The following is a 15,265-nucleotide window of genomic DNA, read 5'->3' on the forward strand; positions in this document are numbered from 1 at the left end:
TGGTAATGAAGAGGATTGACTAAAGCCAGCTGCAGGATAAGCTGAGGGAGACAGAGATGGTAATGAAGAGGTTTGACTAAAGCAAGCTGCAGGATAAGCTGAGGGAGACAGAGATGGTAATGAAGAGGATTGACTAAAGCCAGCTGCAGGATAAGCTGAGGGAGACAGAGATGGTAATGAAGAGGTTTGACTAAAGCCAGCTGCAGGATAAACTGAGGGAGACAGAGATGGTAATGAAGAGGATTGACTAAAGCCAGCTGCAGGATGAGCTGAGGGAGACAGAGATGGTAATGAAGAGATTTGACTAAAGCCAGCTGCAGGATGAGCTGAGGGAGACAGAGATGGTAATGTAGAGGATTGACTAAAGCCAGCTGCAGGATGAGCTGAGGGAGACAGAGATGGTAATGGAGAAGATTGACTAAAGCCATTTGCAGCTCTAAAAGGTTTGTTGTTTACCTGCCGTTCTCCTCCAAACTCTCTCATTTATTCTCCCTTCAGTCTTTCTCTCATTCATACTCTTTGCATACGAAAGAACAAACAGTATATTCAAATTGTAACTTTAAAAAAAAACGGTTATCTGGGTCATTCCTTTCCCAGCTCGCATGGTTTTTCATGGCAAAAATATTTGATTGAAAAAAAATAGGTGAATTTAATTTGATTGAATACAATCTGGATTAAACAATGTATTTACTTTACTATAGTTGTACTTTCAACTGTAATTGCAACTCCCATTGATTGACTGGTGAATCCTAATGGTAAGACCCTGACCTGTGGCTGTGATGTGCTGCTCTCTCTGCAGGGTGACAGGGGGGAGTGCCGACCAAGAGGGGAGACTGCTTCTCCAGCTGAGAGAGATCACACGGGTGATGCAGGAGGGCCGCCAGGAGGAGGGGGTCAACCCACCAGAGATATTGGCACTTTGACCCAGTGGTAGATCGGTCAATATGCCCTTGAGCTGGGCATTGACCCTGGATGCTTCTGTGTGTCGCTCTGAATGGGAATCTGTTGGATGACTGGTATGATGTAGTTATTGAGCAGCTTCACTGCAAGTATATTGTATGTTTCAAATATTCAATAAATAATAAAAAATAATTAAACAATATGGAGGTATACCAGATTTGGTGTAACATACAGTAGGGTTTAGTGCTTCTGATGAGGACTGTACAGTATGTGCTCGAATTACAAAGTGACTGATGATGAATGGAAATGGAAACTTTATTAGGTAGTGTATGGTTGAATTAGGTTTCCCAGAAGATCCCCATCCATGCTGGGAAGAGCCCTTCTGTGGATGCGACCATTCCCAGGCGACCAGCACTGAGGAGCAGCCAGACGACCAACGAGAGTGGGGCTGACCAGGAGGAGGGTGGGGCTGAGGATGATGAAGGTGGAGCTGAGGCAGGGTCTGATTTGAATACTGATGAGGAAGCTGCTTATTTATCCACTGGGAATGAGGAAGGTGGGGCTAAGTGTGATGTGTGTGGGACTGAGGTAGAGAAAGAAGGAATGGACCGGGAGGAGGGTGGGGCCAATGACAAGCTGGGTGTGGCTGATAATGAGATGGGCGTTGCAGAGGAGCAAGGGGAGGAGCTTGAGTACACACTAAAGATGTCCATGGTTTTGGAGTGAGGAAAAGGATAGTGTCAACGGAAACATCATCTGGCCGTTCTTAGATAGAACAAGAAGCAGAAGAAATAACCATAAGGAAACACTATTGATTGACTTCCCTAAATTCCTTTCAATATTTGGGAGAGATGAGTGCGACCTACAAACAAGTCTAATTACGTCTGTCAATAAACATTTATTTCTAGCCTCGAAAAGCTTCAATACTGGATGGACTCTTGCATGAAGGCTGGCAGTTATCCAGTCTGTAACAGAGTAGAGGAGCAAAAAGCTCCACCTGAGAAAGATGGTATCCCTTCTTCTCTTGCTAAGTGACAGTCTGAAGCAGAAGTCATACAGTACCCACAGTATTGTACCAGTGCCTGGTTAAGGATTCCCCCATTGAATAATAGCTTACAGTAAACTGACTGGGATTGTATTGTGCTCCTACACATCTGCTTAAGAACATTAGAATCAATGTGAAATTTATCTAGAACTTCCGAGACCTTGGCTCTGACATTTGTCAAAAATTAGTCACATAATTGATCTTTAGCTTGTTCTACATGTCTGTGTGAAGAAAATTAAAAACTACAACGTTCTTTCTGCATAAACCCATCTGGACTTGGCGCTATAAGGTTATCTGCAGTCCAATCACAAGCCTGAACAAAGAGACGTGTTCTGATTGGTCTGCCATCGCCCTCTAAGTATGGTCTATGCTAGCCAGAAATAATGGCACGCAAGCAAAAAAAGTCAAATCTTACAAGTAAATCGTGATAACAGTCAGAACCCATGATCAGAGTAACAACTAGTTACATTTATGTATTCAAATAGCTAGTTGTGAATGAACATATCTGCAATTGCAACTTTTTTTTTTTACTAATGTCTCAGGATTTTGATGCTCTGCACTCTAGTTTCCTTTTAAGGTGAGGACAAATGTGTAATGAAAGGAAAACTTTGATTATCACTATGTCAGAACTATGCTTTGCGTAGACAGAACCTTAGTAGAAATGATCATTGGTGACCTTGGGATTAAGACTTTTTTTCCTGCTTACTTAATGGCTATAATGCAACACTGGACCACTATTTATGAAAAACTCACTTTTATACACAATTGATTAACCTGTATGCCAATGTTATAGTCACTGCTGTGGAAGATCTCCTAGTTTGACAACCAACAATCTTAAAATAAAAAATAAGTCTCAAGTGTGTGTCAAACAAAAAACACATTGGCACCAAATGAGAAAAAAGGTTTTATTTATAGAATTGAACATTCTACCAATAGAAAAGCAACAACCAATGTTATTAGCAGAAAGCGTACAATTCACTTGTTTTCAGTAAGTGGCATATTGCCACAGTACAGATTTCCCCATTGCAGTTCAGTGAGTGGTGCCCTGTTGGATTTGGTTTCTGGCCACCGCAGTGTGACAAGAAGTGTGTAATCATTCTGCGTCCTCCAAGTCTCAGATATCCATTGGCTCATCAGGTTTGTCAGCTGCAGGCTCATCTGCAGCCTGGACGACCTAAAGGACAGACACAAGGAGAGGTTAGCAGTGGCCCACATCTTGATTGGCTACAGTTCAACGATAATGTGACAATTCCAACACTTGATGTGTTCAAACAATTTTGTGACATCATGTTTGTTAACCACTCTCTAATATATTTAAATATACAAATATCTTAGAGGGCGCATTATACTACCCTGGATTCCAAATGAATTGTTCTGTTTCAGTGTGGTTCCAGGCTAGCATTAATCCAACCACTTTCCTCAAATGACATCCATTGTTAGCTCCAAGCCGACTCCTACCTTTCTCTGTGGCCTCTCCTCTAGACCCACGAGGAAAGGAGCCACGTCATCATCGTCGTAGATGGTGAACTCCATGTCTTTCCCCACAATACCGATGGAGACATTCTGAAAGGCAGGGAGAGCTACTCAGTAAAGGCCTGGGTTGTGTTCATTAGGTACTAATGAACACCGACAAACAGGGAGGAACTAACTTGACTAAGAAAAACTAATTTTATCATAAATGTAGCAAAACATGTTCTGTTACATGACCTAATGAACACAGCCCTGTTCAGCAGGGAAGGAGTGGTAAGACCAGTTGGTTGAGCCATAGCAGCTTACCTTAGTCGTGAGGTCCTGTTCAGCAGGGAGTGTTTCTCTGAGCCCAAGCAGACCATGCCTGACCAGCTCATTCAGATTACCTAAATACAGACAATGCAATGGACAAAGTGATAAATGCAAAGAGCATGTGCTGAAATGTGTGAGACAGGTGCTACAGTTAACAAGCATCAAACGGTATTTACTTTATAGTAAGTGTCTGAGTAGACATGCATTTGTGCCCTCAGGTATGTATTTGCGTTAGTACTTGCGAGAACTACAAATACAGTGTGTGTGTGTGCATGCTCTCACAGTCCAGGAAGGTGTTCATGTGTCTCTCTAGGTATGTGCGGGCAGACTGGGAGCGGGCTCCGATGGACATGGCTTTGCAGTCAAAGTAGTTTGCAGAGGGGCAGGTCTGGAAGATATGAGGTCCCATGTCCTACAAGAAGAAACCATAAGGAGAGAATGACTGATGCTCCACATTACTAATGAATGTTGCTTTAAGAATCACATACTACTTCTAGAGTATTACACCCCTTCATCAGCAGACCTAGTTTCCATGAAAAATATGACAAAGAGAACTCACGTCGTAGCCAGCGATAAGCAGTCCCACACCATACGGTCTTCTTCCATATCTCTGTGTGGGGATTTGGGTTTCTGAGGGACAGGTCAAGGGTTACATTAACAGTAGAGGACAGCATGCCAATTCCCAAACCTGACCTCACCGCTTAACTCATGAAAAGCCCAACGTGTGCATTTTGACATTGAAACATTGATTGGAGTTCCGGTGCAGGCTTCTAGAGGTGAATATGTGAAAACATGACAAAGGATACTGCTTCCAATGAGAGTGACGAGGCGTGACACTGGGAGAGGCCTGTCAAACACAAACCTGGAGTCCAGGCATTCCTGCCTCATGAAGTTACTGTCGAGGAAGACGGAAGGGGAAATCTTGACACAGATTACAGTGGATACACTTTGCATACGAAGTCATGGTATTCCTACAACTAGACACGAGATGTGTGCGTGTGTGTTGTACCAGAGGAGCCTGGCATCTGCAGTCAGCCCGGCAATAGAGATGCCAATGTGTTCATCAACATGGAGGATCTTCTTCTGGTGAGCAGCCAGCTCAGACTGGGCTCTCTGTGGATAAACCCGAACACAGTCTCAGTCAACAGCCCATTGATAGTCACTGCAAGTGTCAAGAGTACTTAGTCAAGAGTAAGGTACTACATGTACATTTTTATTTCATCTTAACTGGCCTGGCATACCGGAAACGTAACTTTTACTGAGGGCGAGACGCTCTTATTCATTTAATAAATTAAACCTGGGCATAGGAGCACCGTCTACTCAGCACAAAATTGCCCTCTGGCTCTATTTTCTAGTTTGCAAAGTGTGGCTCATGTCCGCATCCAGTGTAACAGGTAAAAAATAAATAAACATACAAAGTCTCAGTGTACATACAAAGTCTCAGTGTAGCTCCTATGTAACTCTTGACAAAATAAAGCTGTCACAGTGTAGAATATAATTGGGAAATACCTTGAGAGCAACCAGGACTGCATGGGTTCCGGACTTGAGCCCCACTGTTGCCGAACCTTGTTTCACCGCCTCCATGGCGTATTCGATCTGGTGAATGCGCCCCTGAAACAAGTGTATTGATAATGTTACCTTATTTGGGAGACACTGCAGGTAATCTCATTCCCCAAACATTTAGAATAATGTTGATGTCCGTTGAGTTATGTTAATGCTGTAGTGAGTACCTTGTAAGGTCGCTTTCTCATTAGGCAACTTGAACCTTACCTGAGGACTCCAAACAGTGACGTCATTGTCGTACTGGTTACGGAACTACAGAGAGAAAAAGGCAGCTGTGTCAATGTTTTCACGGTATATTGGTCAAGAAATACACATTACATGTTTTACTTACGTAGTTATCTTGCATTGCGATGAGTTATCTACCAAAAAAACAACTCGACACAGATCGTGTTTGCCACCCTAGACTAAGGTATTGTATTGCTATAAATAAATTATAGCGCAAGCTAGGAAGCAACCGACCTTGTGGCTTTGTTTACAGTCACCTGGCAGGGGGTGCACCCACAGAATTAGTTAGTAGAATATGAGCTCTATGGGTGCACCTCTGACGTCAAACACGTTTGAAACTTTTAGAGGTAGGTATGACAACTAGCTAAATTTGTTCCAAGCAGCTGGTTGCAAGCATTTGGAAGACAGCACCGCGAACAACCATGCAATTTCAATCAGCCTTTGACTGCATATGTAAGGACGGTTGACTGCAAAGACCAATGGCATTCGGCAAAGTTGGGTAACTTTTATGGCAGTCAAAAAACGAAAGTGAAACAATCAACATTACACTGGCTAACGATAGCTAGCTAACGTAGCATGCTAGTTAGCTACCTAGCTGTGTTAGGTAGCTAACTAGCCACCTAAAGTTAGCTAACTAACTTAGTTACGTTACTATGTAACTAACTGCTAGCCAGGCTAGTACTTTTTATTTATTTAATCTTATTGAGATAGTTTGCTAACAATCTAGCTCGTGCATAATAATAAACTTCCAGATGCTTGCTGTTTTGTGCTTACTCACAGTGCACTCGTTTCCTCTGTTGTGCTCATAGACCTGTGCTAAGCTAGTCTGGCTAACGTACATTTAATATCCTTTCAACGAGTGATAGCTCTAGCTGGGATCCTTAATTATCGAACACTTTTGCCATTCAATGTATGCGATTAATTGTATTACTTATTAAGTAACATTCGCGCTTAGAAACGTAAAACAAAATGCATGCTTTATTCATTCTTACCATCTCTGCTGTTGCTTGGTGAACTGTGACTCTGGATTGATTTATTTCCCTAGATCTGTGACGTAAGGCAAAGTAGTAGATCTCAGAAATCCATTCAGTAGATTAAAATTCGAAATGCAATCCAGTGGTGTAAAGCGCTTAAAATAGTATTTTTACTTATTTTTTTTAGGGGTATCTCTACTTTACTATTTACATTTTTGGCAACTTTTACTTTTACTCCACTACATTCCTAAAGAAAATAATGTCCTTTTTACTCGATACATTTTCCCTGACACCCAAAAGTAGTCGTTACATTTTGAATGGTTAGCAGGACAGGAAATTGTCATATTCACGCACATAAAAAGATAATCCCTGGTCATCCCTACTGCATCTGATCTGGGGGACTCGGAGTGTTGGAGTGTGCCTATGGGATCAATATCATGCCAAATGTATTGTGAACACACAGCCTGCATTTTGTATTTGTGTATAATGATCTGTACAAATAAGTACCAATCCACAAATGTAAATCACTTGTTTTCATTTGGTATGATATTGATCCCCTGCTATCCGTAGATAAAAAAAGAAAGACAATTGTGCCCTCTGTTAAAATATATATATATATTTTTAATAGTTTTACTTTTAATAATTAATTATATTTTAGCAATTACATTTACTTTTGAAACTTAAGTATATTTCAAACCAAATTATTTTTTACTTTTACTCAAGTAGGATTTTACTGGGTGACTTTCACTTTTACTTGAGTCATTTTCTATTAAGACATCTTTACTTTTACTAAAGTATGGCAATTGGGTATTTTACCACTGATGTAATCAAAGATTGAAAACGTTAATAATTTTTACTTGACCAAAGACTTGCAATTTTACTGTTTAATTTAAATGATTCCTGTCAATTGTGAAATTAATTTAGATTTTGATTGTTAAAATCCATTCCAGAATGTATGTGTATGGTTCTCAGAACGTTGCAATAACTGGAATGACATATACTTGCAGTAATAAAAGCAAACAACATTTTGTTTTAACATTTATTTTTCTGCAATGAAGTACATCATTGCAGTGTGCCTAGATGAGCACTGGATGGCAGCAGTAAATTGGAAGTTTACATCACAGGCTACAGTAAACTGATACTGTGTGTGTGTGTGTGTGTGTGTGTGTGTTTCCACTTTTTTTTTCTTTGACTTGTTGGCTTTGACAGTTATTTTGTTCAATAGGATTCATTACGCTATACATTGTCTTTCTTATTTTATGATGTATACAGTACTACAATCTCTGTATAGGGGACTATGGCATAGGTCAGGTAGGCATGTTCTTCTTCTATCTGCAGGGTTGCTATTTCAAGTCAGGACAGGTCTGCAAGAAATGCTTTGTATTTCATTTTCAATGTACAGAATTCCTTTGAATGGGGTTTTATCACTAAGTCCTGCTGAATCAGTCAGAGCTACAAAAAAAAAGGTCTTGTCAATTCAGTATTGTTGAGCTGCCGTCAAATTAAACCTGGATATTTTGCATTCTGAATAAACAAAATTACTCTCGAAGGAAAAATAACTAGACCAAAATCAACTTGCATCACTCCAATCAAAGCAGGGATAGGCCTAACAACAGTATATGCTACTTTTGATTCACAATGTGCAACAAGAGCATCATGGTCACAACACATTCTCTGTAAGCCTGTCACAACAGCAGTGAACACAGCTGAGTGTAGTATACAACATGAACAGGCTCATGGATGCAGGGTTTATTTATGCTGCAGTAGTTTATGTGTCGGGGGGCTAGGGTCAGTCTGTTATATCTGGAGTACTTCTCCTGTCTTATCCGGTGTCCTGTGTGAATTTAAGTATGCTCTCTCTAATTCTCTCTTTCTCTCTCGGAGGACCTGAGCCCTAGGACTATGCCTCAGGACTACCTGGCATGATGACTCCTTGCTGTCCCTAGTCCACCTGGCCGTGCTGCTGCTCCAGTTTCAACTGTTCTGCCTGCGGCTATGGAACCCTGACCTGTTCACCGGACCTGCTACATGTCCCAGACCTGCCATTTTCAACTCTCTAGAGACAGCAGGAGCGGTAGAGATACTCTTAATGATCGGCTATGAAAAGCCAACTGACATTTACTCCTGAGGTGCTGACTTGCTGCACCCTCGACAACTACTGTGATTATTATTATTTGACCATGCTGGTCATTTATGAACATTTGAACATCTTGGCCATGTTCTGTTATAATCTCCACCCGGCACAGCCAGAAGAGGACTGGCCACCCCTCATAGCCTGGTTCCTCTCTAGGTTTCTTCCTAGGTTTTGGCCTTTCTAGGGAGTTTTTCCTAGCCACCGTGCTTCTACACCTGCATTGCTTGCTGTTTGGGGTTTTAGGCTGGGTTTCTGTACAGCAGTTGATGTAAGAAAGGCTATATAAATACATTTGATTTTATTAATTTATCCCTCTTTGAATCCTTCTCTCCCCACTCTCCACCTCTCTCTCTCCGCCCACCCTGTCTTTTTTTATTTGGGTTGAAACGGCTGGACACTGAGAGCCTAGACTCTGTTAATGATATCTGATGTACCCTTGATCCGGAGGGAGATTAATTAAAGGAGCTGTGCTGACGAGCCCTCCTCCCCTGCCAAGGCAGATGCAGTGGTGGCCATTACATCAGCGTGCCTCCTTTGTGATTGAGCTTCTAGGAGCTGTGCTGAGCTCAGCATATTTCGCTAGGGCTTCATTTAACTCTGCCAAATGGCCCCCTTTTCATTTTTCAAATGGAAGAGTGGCCTGAGTCACTCTGTGACGGGTCCAAGCCACGCCGCCAGTCCTCGCACGCAGGGAAGGAAGAGGAGGAGGGCGGAAGTGTAGCGTTATGGATTGGGAAGACGAAAGCAAGGTTGCTCACCCAGACCAAGTCTCGGAGAAGAAATACGTCAGTGTATTGTCAACTGTGCTTAGCTATCTCAATCAATGACACAACAGTGTGTGTTATCACAAATACAGAAAAATTGTCCCTAAAAATGTGCTTGAATATGTTTTTGAAGCCCTTGTGGGGTTCTGGCCCTTTGACCCTCATCAATAAGGTCATTGTCATCACAGACAAAGTCAAGCATTTTCATGATCTGGAGTTGTAGTTGGACCTCAGAGGTGCATCATAGTCCTCCCAGCAGCGACTCACTGGAGCGAGAGATGATGACATCAGCGTCAGCAGTGAACCTGTACGTGCCTCCAGATATGGATTGCTTGAGTATCCAGAGTGACTTAATGTGTCTACATATGCCCCCATCTCACACCACTGTTGCTTAAAATAGGCCAGCGATGTGTTTAGCCTGAGAATCAGCTGGACTAATGGGCCGGTCTGCCAAGTATGCATTAAGCTGGCAGGTACCACGGAGCGGGTCAAGGGTCATCAACAGCACACGGAATGAACAGAAAGCCCCCCTCAATAGGTTTTATGAGCGCGTATACATATTCATTGACTATTACATTTTCCACAAAATGCCTGGACACACAGCAGCAGGTGGTGGAGGAGTTGAGACTCATACAGAATCTTGCCATCCATTTCCTTGCGTTTTCTCAAAGAGTTTACACAGCATTTTGGCAGTTAATGGCTGAAAAGGCTTCTTCTGTCTCAAACCAGGAAGAGCACATTGTGGAGCACTTACTAATATCAGAGCCAGGTAGATTGCCTCTTCACTCAGCCTTTGGATCTAACAATAGCTAGCCAATAAGTGGCGAACCTCATGCTGTGTCGCACATTTATACAGCTCAATCCCCTAGACTAGGGAAATGCATGGAGGTCATGCAGCAATGATGGAAGTTGACTGTTTGAATGAAGACACCAGGGTTCAAATGTCCAGCCTTCTAGATATATAGTCCCTCTCCTCTCTCAGCGCTCCTCATTCGTTCTCTTGTCTCGTTTTCCATGAGACAAATGCTTCCTCGTTAGAAAAAAATGCCACCTTATCTGATGTTTTTTGGGTTCCCCTAAAACATCACTGCTGTAGATCATTTCTAAACATTTTCAATTTCACAATTTCACAAGCCCCATTATACATTTTGTGCTGGGAATCATGGAATCAAGAAAATGTCCATGCACTATGTGGATTTCAGTACAGATTGTCTTAGTACGGGAGTCAGGAACCTGATGGTCCAGAGCCACATGGAGGCTCTTTAACTGTCCCTTTGTGTCTCAGTGGTGATCTATAATTAGCCATTTGATCTAATCAATACATTGTACAATGCCTGCTTTAGATTCATGTATGTAGATAAACAGCCATGTTGGCTCCTGAATCACCTGGCCTTTGAGGTTCTGACTGACAGCTGTGATGGCTCTTATGTGTGTGGTGTCGGGTTTTGTGGGACATCATGTGTTTTTTGATGTGTTATCGTTCCATGCTGCTCTGATTCTGCTCTGACAGGTGTGACTAGCAGGCTCTAGCCTCTGGGCCTTCAGTGTCCATCCAGCCATTAGAGAGAGGAGGAGAGGGTAGTCCCCGCCTCCTCCCCATTTTGCCTGTCAACCATGTTGTGAGCGTGCGGTCTAATCAGAAATCAACAGGTGGTTTCGTAAGGGGTCCAGTGAGGGAGATTCCACGACAGGACTCCATTACATCAAGGGCAGGATGATCTAGGGAGGTCTTTTGATGTGTCAGAGTGAATTACTCCAAACAAGTATTTCAAACCCTCAGGTGCTTTTCATGTGTGACAGCGAGGATGTTTATCACAACTGTAATTTCCTGGCAAGGTTACTCATATCACTGGTGAGAGGGGAAGGGGGAGTGTTATCCTTAGATAAAAAGAAAGCTTTTGTCATTGAACTGTCATCATTCTCATATCAAATCGTCTTTATAGATGTCCCTGCCTATTGTAAGCACCTACTTCTTGGTGCTTTCTTCACATAAAGGTTCTTGGCTTTTCAAACAAAATAATCAGACAACAAGCACTGACAGACAAAACACAACTCCCTCAAGTTAATGTAGACACCATCTATTTCTTCATCCTCCTCCATTGTCAGTGTAGATGGAGAAATCGGTCGATACCAAGTCTGGGAAGCAAGAAGACGTCAAATCATTACTGAACTCAAAGTATTTCCCTTGCTCCCCGGCAAATGCTCAAACATTAATTGCATTTGCTCATCCGATACTGTAATTTTGGAATAGCTAATGTGAGAGGTCACTTTTGGAGACGGGAGAGATTCTTGGCTCCACTTCATCTGCTTTATGAGCAGCCTCTTCAATTTTCTCACAAATTTTTCTCTGGAGTTTGACAACAAATCTATGAGCTGGGTTTTCAGCCTGTATGGGTTGGGTATGACATGAGAATCCTCAGGAATGTGTTCTTAGTCAATCTGCTGTGAAGCACAGTATTTTATATTTTCCTCAGACTCACTATAGTGTAACTCATCAACAATAGTACTGTGTTATAAATAGGGTTGCAAATCCCAATTGGAAAACTTTTGAAATCCGCTTGAAATAAGCCGAAAATCCGGGAATCACTGTTAGTCTGCACCTGTTGTCTACGAAGCATGTGTCAAACACAACATTTTTATTTGATGCTCAATACGTAGTCTGTCCACGAGAGATTAGCGCACCTCTAATATCATCATCTGTCCCGATGAGCATGGTATTTCTCTCTTTAGCCAGTACATGTTGAATGGCTTCACAGCATAGTGCACTCATTGAATTGACACCCAATAACTGATTCCAATCACTTTCAATGTCCGTTTAACAGGTTTCACATTAATGTTCTATGTACACATTTATAGACCACAGATTATTAAAAAACACGAGCGATTTAGACAACACATTCAAGGAACATTCAAGGTATGTGAGGAGTTAGGGATTGTTTCATACCCTTCATTGAGCATATAATGTCATCCAGGACAGACTGAAGGATTCATTCTGACACAGTGGGACCATGTCCCATTGCAGAGGACTGAGCAGGAGAGCAAACCAGGACAGGGATCGTTGTCGATCAATTTTGTGGGAACAGACCTGGGAAAATACAATCCATGACATTAAGAGCTTAACCATGATCACAAGTATGTTCTTTGCACTTGGGGCACTTTTGAATTAACTCATGAATTTACTATAGAACATTTAACAGCCAGAACACTTAGGAAATGAACACTGACATTGCATCTGATTGAAGCATGTGCAGACTCCTTTTTCACAATATTACATTGTCATCTTACAGGTATTTTTGATACCTGTGGTAGATTGTAAAACTTCAGGCCAGAATTCATATAGCACATTCCCACTCTGTGCGTTCAAAGTTGTGTTTGAGTTGCACAGCAGCGTGGTGTCTGTTATGGAGGGAGATGACACTTGATTTCCATAGCGCCGTGCAGAAATCCACTTTCTGCAGTTGATTGAATCTCAGCCTTAATCTGAAAGTGTTCACACCCCTTGACAATTTTCATGTTTTATTGTGTTACAGCTTACATTTTAAATGAATTCAATTGTGATTTTGTGTCACTGGCCTACACACAATACCCCATAATCTCAAAGTGGATTTATGTTTTTAGAAATGTAAATTCATTAAAATTGAAAAGCTGAAACGTCTTGAGTCAATAAGTATTCAACCCCTTTATTAATCCTAATTAACAAAGCCTAAATAAGTTCAGGAGTAAAAATGTGCTTTAACAAGTCACATAGTAAGTTACATGGATTCACTCTGTGTGCATTAATAGTGTTTAACATGTTTTTTTGAATGACTACCTAATCTCTGCACCCAACATATACAATTAAGATCCCCTAGTCAAGCAGCGAATTTCAAACACAGATTCAACCACAAAGACCAGGGAGGTTTTCCAGTGCCTCGCAAAGAAGGTCACCTTTTGGTAGATGGGGAAAATGTTTAAAAGCAGACATTGAATATCCCTTTATGTATGGTGAACTTATTAATTACACTTTGAATGGTGTATCAATACACCCAGTCACTACAAAGATAAAGGCATCCTTCCTAACTCCGTTGCCGGAGAGGAAGTAAACCGCTCAGGGATTTCACAATGAGGCCAATGGTGACTTTAAAACAGTTACAGTATTTAATGGCTGTGATAGGAGAACTGAGGACGGATCAACAACATTGTAGTTACTCCACAATACTAACCTAATTGACAGAGTGAAAAGAAGGAAGCCTGTACAGAATAAAAATATTCCAAAACATGTATCCTGTTTGCAACAAGACACTAAAGTAAATCTGCAAAAAATGTGGCAAAGCAATTATATTTTTGTCCTGAATACAAAGTGTTATGTTTGGGGCAAATCCAATACGACACATTACTTGTCACGCCCTGACCTTAGAGCGTTTTATGTCTCTATTTTGGTTTGGTCAGGGTGTGATTTGGGTGGGCAATATGTTCCTTTTTCTATGTTTTTGTATTTCTTGTTTTGGCCGGGTGTGGTTCGGTCATAAACGTGTGTACAGGTGGCAGGGAAGTCATGCACAGGAGAATAAACTCGGTAAATGGAGTAATTTAATAAAACATAACTCCAAAACCATAAATACAAATTAAACAAATTGGGTACGAGGACCCGTCGCTCAGCAAATACAAACAACACGAAACTGAAACAAGAAACAATCTCTGACAAGACATGATGGGAAACAGAGGGTTAAATACACAACATGTAATGAATGGGATTGAAACCAGGTGTGTAGGAAGACAAGACAAAACCAATGGAAAATGAAAAATGGATTAATGATGGCTAGAAGACGTCGACCGCCGAGCACCACCCGAGCAAGGAGAGGCATCGACTTCGGTAGATAGCGTGACAGGTTATCAATCAGGGACAGCTGTCTATCGTTGTCTCGGATTGGGAACCATACTTAGGTAGATTTTCCCCTGTGGGTAGTTATTTTTTTGATTTGTGTTTCTGCACCTGACAGGACTGTTCCGGTTTTCGTTCGTTCTCTTTATTTTTGTTATTGAGTGTTCAGTTGAAATAAAAGTATGACCACTGACCACGCTGCACTTTGGTCCACACCTTCTTCAACAGACGATCGTTACAGAACTACCCACCCTACCCACCAATGGACCAAGCAGCGTGGTAACGAGGAGCAGAGGGATCAGGACTCCTGGACATGGGAGGAGATATTGGACGGACAGGAACCCTGGAGACAGGCTGGGGAATATGAGGCAAGGCAGTGCAGCAGGCACGAGAGGCAGCTCCAAAACATTTTTTTGGGGGGAGCACACGGGGAGTTTGCTGACCAGTGATACTGGTCAGGCACCGTGTTATGCGGTGGAGCACACGGTGTCTCCTGTGCGCGCTCATAGCCCGATCGCTATATGCCAGCCCCCCGCAAGTGCCATGCGAGAGTGGGCATCCAGCCATGGCGGATTGTGCCAGCTCAGCGCGTTTGGTCTCTGGTGCGCCGTTTCGGCCCAGGGTATCCTGCACCGGCTCTGCGTACTGTGTCTCCGGGGCGCTGGGAGGGTTCAGTTCGCCCTATGCCTGCGCTCCGCCCGTGCTGGGAGAAAGTGGGCATTGAGCCTAATGAATGGCACCAGATCTCCAGTGCTCCCCCACAGCCCAGTTCGACTTGTGCCTGTACTCCGGAGGGGCCGGGCTAAAGTGGGCATTCAGCCTGGAGGAGTGGTGCCATGGCTGCGCACCAGAGCTCCAGTGCTCCCCCACAGCCCGGTTCATCCGGTGCCTCCTCCACTCACCAGGCCTCCTGTAGGTTTCCCCAGCCTGGTGGGCCCTGTGGCAGCCCCACGCACAAGGCTGTCTCTGCGTCTCCTCCCTCCAGAGTCGCCCTCCAGTCCGGAGCCTCCAGTGTCG

The 15,265-nt window shown here is 42.7% G+C and overlaps 2 protein-coding genes across 3 annotated transcripts in view; one reads left to right on the plus strand and one right to left on the minus strand.

The window, feature by feature from the left end:
* Positions 1 to 2,836: 2,836 nt before the first annotated feature.
* On the minus strand, positions 2,837 to 6,840 carry LOC110521282 (proteasome subunit alpha type-1). 2 transcript variants are annotated; one of them, XM_021598739.2, is made up of 10 exons: positions 6,508 to 6,840; positions 5,498 to 5,542; positions 5,237 to 5,338; positions 4,737 to 4,840; positions 4,534 to 4,622; positions 4,287 to 4,357; positions 4,010 to 4,139; positions 3,722 to 3,801; positions 3,404 to 3,508; positions 2,837 to 3,119 (listed from the first exon to the last, which is right to left on the minus strand). In XM_021598739.2, the coding sequence occupies exons 1-10, from the start codon at positions 6,508 to 6,510 to the stop codon at positions 3,060 to 3,062; spliced, it is 789 nt and encodes a 262-aa protein (XP_021454414.1). In that variant the 5' UTR covers positions 6,511 to 6,840; the 3' UTR covers positions 2,837 to 3,059. The 2 variants fall into 2 exon arrangements, with proteins under 2 accessions (XP_021454414.1, XP_036825349.1); XM_036969454.1 differs by lacking the exon at positions 6,508 to 6,840 and adding an exon at positions 5,622 to 5,651.
* calcb (calcitonin related polypeptide beta) overlaps positions 5,848 to 15,265 on the plus strand; it is a 31,696-nt gene continuing 22,278 nt past the window's right edge. Inside the window, exon 1 of the mRNA XM_036968394.1 lies at positions 5,848 to 5,968. The gene's annotated coding sequence lies outside the window, so the exon portion shown is untranslated. The remainder of the gene's footprint in view (positions 5,969 to 15,265) is intronic.

This window comes from Oncorhynchus mykiss, chromosome 30 (assembly GCF_013265735.2).
Source record: "Oncorhynchus mykiss isolate Arlee chromosome 30, USDA_OmykA_1.1, whole genome shotgun sequence".
NCBI classification, from domain to species: Eukaryota; Metazoa; Chordata; class Actinopteri; order Salmoniformes; family Salmonidae; genus Oncorhynchus; species Oncorhynchus mykiss.

Coding starts and splice junctions, on each gene's coding strand:
- LOC110521282 (XM_036969454.1), bottom strand. Junction 4,623..4,736: donor GCAGATGCCAGGCTCCTCTG/GTACAACACACA, acceptor CTTCCTCGACAG/TAACTTCATGAGGCAGGAAT. Junction 3,120..3,403: donor AGGAGAGGCCACAGAGAAAG/GTAGGAGTCGGC, acceptor TCTGTCCTTTAG/GTCGTCCAGGCTGCAGATGA.